This window comes from Hydra vulgaris, chromosome 08, assembly GCF_038396675.1.
Source record: "Hydra vulgaris chromosome 08, alternate assembly HydraT2T_AEP".
Taxonomy (NCBI): Eukaryota; Metazoa; Cnidaria; class Hydrozoa; order Anthoathecata; family Hydridae; genus Hydra; species Hydra vulgaris.
Genome location: NC_088927.1, coordinates 24,042,501 through 24,050,000, shown reverse-complemented (window position 1 = coordinate 24,050,000; position 7,500 = coordinate 24,042,501). Strand labels below are relative to the sequence as shown.

General features: G+C 26.8%; 1 protein-coding gene across 3 annotated transcripts in view; it reads left to right on the top strand.

Moving 5' to 3' along the window:
• LOC101237419 (uncharacterized) overlaps nucleotides 1-7,500 on the top strand; it is an 84,539-nt gene that overhangs the window by 64,237 nt on the left and 12,802 nt on the right. For all 3 annotated transcript variants that reach the window (XM_065803275.1, XM_065803276.1, XM_065803274.1), the window contains 2 exons: nucleotides 4,199-4,361; nucleotides 4,432-4,629. In XM_065803275.1, the coding sequence (XP_065659347.1) occupies nucleotides 4,199-4,361; nucleotides 4,432-4,629 (361 nt within the window). The remainder of the gene's footprint in view (nucleotides 1-4,198; nucleotides 4,362-4,431; nucleotides 4,630-7,500) is intronic.

Sequence of the window (7,500 nt, the reverse complement as noted above, 5' to 3'; positions counted from 1 at the left end):
TTGATATATATGTTATATATGTTTTGAAAGTACATACAGTCCCTGACTTTTAATGAAAAATGGAAATTATCTTGTGATACCATACAGGAATTGTGTATTTACCAGGTGCAGTATATGTTTTTTGCTTATCCATTTGATTATCTATATTATATTACAAATAAAACATTATTATGAAAGAACAACATGTATTTATTGACTCTTTAAAGAAAACGGACATAAATATACTTAAATGTCAATATTTTTGTTGAGCCACCTTTAGCTGCTAGAAGAGCTTTAATTCTGTGCGGCATGCTGTCAATGCAGGACTGTATCGTCTCTTGTATTTGAGGATGATGATTCCAGACATAAATTTTTCTTTCTATGAGTTGAGGTTTGTTTGTAATGACATCTTTAGCCACTTCTCTTTTCATCAACTTCCTAATGTTTTCTATGGCGTTCAGATCCGGGCTATTACCTGGCCAATCCAACAGAGGAATATTTTGCTCTGCCAAAAAAGCTTTGACAGATCGAGCTGTATGGCAGGGAGCTCCATCTTGCATAAAAGTGAATGGTTCCCCATTTGGAAACCATTCTTGGAGCTGCGGAATCAACCAATTTTGCAAGATATTTTTGTACTGATCTTGCTTCATCATACCATTTACCACGTACAGACGTCCAGTGCATTTGTTGCTGATGACTGACCAAATCATCACTTTTGTAGGGTGCTTTACAGTCTGAGCAACACAGTCAGGATGAAATTTTTCTCTGTCACGACGATGCACAAACTGAGCTTTGTTCTGCAAAATTTCAAATGTGCTTTCATCACTGAAGCAGACCTGTCAAAAATAGCAACAAAAAACACTAAACATTTGTGCTGGTCTTCTGTCATCATAGAAAAAGGTTAAATGCATTATTTGTGAAGAAATTATTAAGAAATTGTAACATTTACCGATCTCCAGAAGTCCAGATCTTTAGCACGGAACTGCTTGGCCCACATCAGACGCTTTGCTTTTATTGCAGGTGTTAACTTGGGCTTTCTGGCAGGGCGGCAGGCCTTAAAATCTAAATCTATTAATTTTCTTCGAACAGTGCGTTCAGAACCATTCACATTAACACCTTGGAGTTGCAATGTTATCAGTTTTGTGGTAGCAAATCTATTTTCAAGGCAAATTTTCTTTAAAGATCTTTCTGCCCTTGGAGTGAAAATAGGTTTTCTGCCGCATTTTTTCTTTTGTTTTGGGATCAATTCTTCCCCTGACTCAATTTTCTGTTTTATGCTTCAGATATCTCCAATCTTCGTGATATTTCACGATTTGAAAGTACTTTAGCATTCACAAGTGCCCTTATTTCAGCTTTTTTGCGTGGTGTAAGATCGGATTTTTTACCCATGCTTAAAGTGTTCAAACTTATTATTATTTATAAACGTTGCACACGGAATAAACAGTTAAATTTGTAATATGTACTGTAAAACTGCTAAATAAACAAGCACTTCAGATAAACACGTTCGCAACTGAAGCCACCGCGAGCGCGACTGGAGCAGCTTTCGACTTGTACGCGTTAATGTACTAATTGACTTACACTGTAATACCATATATGGAAAATACATACAAACACGAATTGTATAATAAATTTCCTACATAAAAATTCATCACATCCATGTTTAAATGTGAATGTACTGCATATAAACTGGTATAATGCGATAAATTCTTAAAAAACTTGAGTGCATCTAATAATTTGGCCAGGGACTGTATATTAATATTCTTAAATTTCATTTAAGAAAGTTTGTGAAGTTTTGTACGTGAGAACGCATGCACTTTGTGTTTTACACTCGACATCAGCTTTTGCACAGTCTTCGGCTGGACTTTCTTGGTAGCTCTTAATCCATTTGTTTTTGAAGTCTTTAATGTTTTTGGCTTCTTTTACACTGAACCTTAGTCTTCTTTTGACAAAATATCTTTCGAAAGGACGTATTTCGGGACAATTTAATGGATTGCAGTGTTTTTTAACGAAATCTACTTTATGTTCTCTAAGCTAGTTTAAAGTTGTCCTAGAGTAATGACATGATGCTAAATTCGGCCAAAATAACGGTTGACCCGCGTGTGTTCTTAAAAATGGCAATAGACGTTTCTTAAGGCATTCTTTTATGTATATTTTGGTGTTAATTGTTCCTGTAGTCACAAAACAAGAGCTTCTTTCACCACATTCACAAATTGCTTGCCAAACTAAGACTTATTTAGTGAGTTTTTGCATTTCAATGCATTTATAATTGGAATTCAGTTTCTGGTGATTGATTGCTGAATAATATTGGTGTCCTGGAAGGGATCAGAAATATGTAGCAAAATAAGTTTTGTAGTCATCAAACATGATTTTTTGACACATAATTTTTTATAGAGCAGCTTTGAACAATGAATTGCGACATTTTTCTTTATAGCCACTATTTCTCTTCGCTCTTTGTATAGTGGAAGCAATTGTCTTAAATTTATTCGCTAAAGTTCGAACAGAAATCTACAGTTTTCTGTCTAAGGCATCTTTCATTTCTTTACCAAGATCTTGTCTAACACAACATTTTTTTCTTCCGCTTCCTGATTTCCTTTTATATATACCAGTGTCTTTGAATCGTTTCACAACGCTCTGCACTGTTCTCAAAGCAATCTGCAACTCTTTAGAAATTTTTTTGTTTGATACACTAGGATTTTCAACAAAAAATGCAAAACTTTTTCTCATTTCTTATCTTGATTTGATGACATTTCAATTAAAACTAATTGTTTGATAACAGAGTTATTTAAATTTTGAATGACACTAATACAATGACATTTTAAAACAATTAGCTATTTAAAATGATGCACAGTTTCCGCAAACACTACATCAGAACACGCGCAGATTTTTTCTGGTACATGTCTTATATATAGCTGTAGATATATAGATATAGATAAAAATATATAAATATTGAAAATAAAAGTACATGATTTTTACTAGTATTGGTTTTATGCTATTCGCAATCATCAGGTAAAATATAAATTTCTTTTGTTAAGAATATTTATATAGAAAAATGACATAAAACTATAGTTATGCGCGTGTTTATTTGTTCCTTTTTTAAATAAATATTTTTATTGTAAAAAAAAAAGTCTTATATTTTACCTGATGATTGGATATAGCATGAAACAATAGTAATAACAATCATGTAATATTATTTTCAATACATACCCATTAAATTAAAACACTTGAGTTAAGAAATGTCTATAGTTATCCATGTTTTGACTTTTTTTTGTTCTAAATTTCTATAGAATCCTATAGGGCTTTTTGACTAAAGTACATTCTTTGCAACCAAAAAATTTTGTTATATATTTGATAATGTACCTGGCTTGTAAAATCTCTGATTTGTTATCATAAGGTTTAGCTTCTTTTTTCTATTCTACAAATACTTTCTTGGTTGCTACTCAAATGACCAATAAATATCTCTTGTTCATATATCTACATCTGACTTGTTAATGTCAAGTCATATTCTTTTGCAATGATTGTTTTTGTGTTAAAAAAACTTTTAACTTGTTCTTGGTTTATTTTACATATATCAACACTTTAGATTTTTCTCCTCTAATGAGTTTTCCTGATTCATATAATTTGCAGCTTTTTAAGTCTTTAATCTCATTTTTGTCAATTTAATTGTCTTATTTTTTAATTTTATTTTTTCTCCAACCTTAATAGTTTAGCTATTAGTCATGTTCTATTAATAGCATTCTTTAAAAACAAACGAAAAAGATATAACAAATTAAAAAAAAGGTTTTTAACCATTACAAGAAAGTTTCAAAATATTTTAAATATTTTAAATTAAATTATCTTAAGTTTCTAGTCTTTTTAGTAAAAATTTTAAATTACGTATAGATAAATAACATATATAATATATAGGTATATAACATATATGAATATATATATATAATATAACATAAAATTTTTGAAATGTAACTATTATTTATAACGATATTTTTAAATAAATTAAGTTTAATAATATTTCTATTCTAAATTTAATAATATTTCTATTCTATCAAATAATAATATATTCTAATATATTAATACTAAATACTAAATAATATAAATATATTATATTTATTACTAATGCTGGTAATAGATTGCACTTGTTGCATAATAACATATATATAGAGGACAATTAACAATATTTTATTTGACCCATATTAATAATTATAATTCTTTTTCTTTTTACTAGTGCCAAGTTTGGAATCCTGTTCTGAAAAAGTTTGATCCGACCCTATGCTATTACTTTGCGTATATGGATGATAATCATGCCTTATGTAGGTGCAAAAGTTTGGGGAAAATGGTTGCCTTACATCAGCCAGGGGCTTTTCCTACAACAGAATCAACTATTATAGGTAAATGATACGTTTTAAATTTTGAATATGTTTATATTTTTAATTTTTTATTGTTTTTCTTTTTCTTTAGATCCTACTTTGACTTATACGTTTTATTTTCACATGGACTATGACCCATATTGTTCAACAACAACAAGAATGAAATCTGTCACAAATAAATTTTCATATCAACTTCAACAATATATTATTGCAAAAGGTTTATTAGAATGGCCCAAGTTAAAGTTGACTCTAAGAAGAAGCAGATTGGTTGTTGTTGATTGTTTAAATGGTACAATGAATTCGATTACATTATTTTATTATTTTATTGATTTTTTAATATTTTTTATCATTTAAATTGATAATCAAAAAAAAAAATGTATAAAAAATATATGATCTTTGGAATTCCTTTCAATGTTTGGGCAGTGCCTTTTTTGGCACTGTCCTAACAGTTTAATTCAGACAAAAATTTAGACAGAAGAATAATAAAAATACAAAATGTTTCTACTGTTGATTGTACTGCTCAAACTCTCAGTGAATGTATGTACTGAATCCCCCACAGATAGCTACTTCAATATGATTTTACCAGTAATGTGTTTCAACACAGTAGGAGTTAAATTTTTTTTTTTAAAACCCTGTTTTGAAACCTTATTCAACTTTATTAACTAATTTACTGAGTAAATCAATTATTCACTCTAAAGTTAAAAAATATTTTTAATGCAATGCAATTTACTAAAAAGTGAAGATAAAATACAGGATAACTGAAAGGTACCTAATATATATATATATATATATATATATATATATATATATATATATATATATATATATATATATATATATATATATATATATATATATATGTATATGTTTATAGGCAATTCCATTTTTAACTTTAACGATAAACGTGCAACAGTTTTATCAAATATTTGCCTATTTAAACTGTTAGTCTAAAGAATAAAATAAGCTAAAAAGTTTTGAGTCTGGCCAAAGAAGGCGAACTTATTACTGAAAATGCTACTTAAGTTTTGTTACACGGAAAACAAAGTAAAAAAGTTGCTTCAACTTTTAGGCCAGATTTCTGCAAATCAGTAAAGCGGTTTGTAATAGAAACTTTCACAAGATGTTGAGAATTCTATACCAATTTTAGAAATATATAAAAATTTACAAGAGGTGACCAGCTAAGGAAAATAAACTGGTTTTTTTGATACTATATATTTAACTTATGTTACATCATGATTTTTTTGATACTATATAATTAACTTATGTTATGTTGGTGGATTTTTTATATCTATTATTAAGGTTAGAGTTTTTGTAACAAAAGAATAGCAAAAATGCTAAACTCTACATTAAAAATAACTAACAAAGGAAATTTTAAAAAACTGGTGGCACTCTTCCTGAGTGATTTTTCATAAGGTTTATGGAAGCTATCAAATCAAAGTTTTTACTTACACTTCTTACGTTTATGCGTATTGCCTTATTTTCATTTGGTTGAATTTTTAAAGTGCTGCAAAGTATTTACATTTAAATCTTTAAAAATACTTTTGACATAAAAACTGCTATTACAGTTTAGGAGGGTGAGGGGTTCAGGTATATGTAATGGTTTGTAATAGGAGGGAGGGGGATAATAATTTACAAATATAGGATGACATGCTTTTTGGATGACCCCTCTATAATTGCATTTACAAACAATTTGCTTTACTAAAATAAAAATAAAAAAGGTTCTAACTGTTTTTTTTTATATTAGGAAAATAGCAAATAAATCTTTCTTTCTTTTTAATGTCTAAAAAAAAATATTTATATAATTCTTATTTTATTTATTTATGTATATTTATATGTCAACCAAAATAAGAATACATAAATAAATAAAAAAAAACAGTTATATATATATATATATATATATATATATATATATATATATATATATATATAGATATAAATATATATAAATATATATATATATACATACATACATACATACATACATACATACATACATACATACATACATACATACATACATACATACATACATACATACATACATACATACATACATACATACATACATACATACATGCATACATACATACATACATACATACATACATACATAATATATAAGTAATTTTAATTAACATTAAAAAATATATATAAGATATTTTTCTAAATTTTCCTAATATAAAAATTTTCAGTCAGAACCTTGTCAAACCACTGTGATGAAATAAGATTTACTTAATGGCGTAATTCATTTTGTTAACGAAAAAGTGCATGAACTTTAGTAAATGCATTTAATTTTAACTTACGTTACACAAATTTAAAATAAAAATGTGCTTTAGCCAAGCATCCTTATTCAAAACTTTAAATGTATAAACTTAATATTTAATATTCTTTCGCATATCTTATTAAAAAACCTTTTTTAAAATAAATTTTCGAAAAAACAAAACTTTATCATGTTTTTGTTAACTCACATTACATGAAAATTGCAAAAGTTCTTTCGTTATTTTGTTTAAATGAATTTTAAAGTTAAAAAAATTATTTAAATTGATAGCTTTTAAATTAGAAAGTTTTCAAAAGCTTGATAACTTTTAATTAAGAAACTTGGTTGGCTAGCCGCTTTCCATTAAATAAAATGTTTATTATAAGTTATTTATTATAAATGTTTATTAAAACTTATTTTGCAATGTAATATGAGGTTCTTTCACCACACGAGTGCAGTTTAACTAAATTTATCGGTACATTTATAGTATACTATTTGAATAAAAAATATATTTAAATACAAAAAATTTTTTTTTTCAAATTTACAAATACAAAATTTGTGTATTTGTAAATTAAAAAAGAAATTAATTTTTGTATTTATAAATATTGGTTAAATAAAAATATTAATATAGTTTTTAATTATCTTCTTTTATATTTTACGCAAGTATAACATAATTAATACGTTTCATTGCAAGTTTTATTTTTGATTTTTTTGTTGTTGTTATTTTCGGTTTACTTTACTATCTAGTTTATTTTACCAAAAGTATAATTAATTCTTTTAATAAAAAAATGTTATAAACTTATTTTAAAGTATAATTTTTATTAATATGCAGAGATCTTTGTAACATTCCTAACTTAAGATAAACAGTAAAAATGTTAATAAAGAGTTTTTTAATAATAAGAT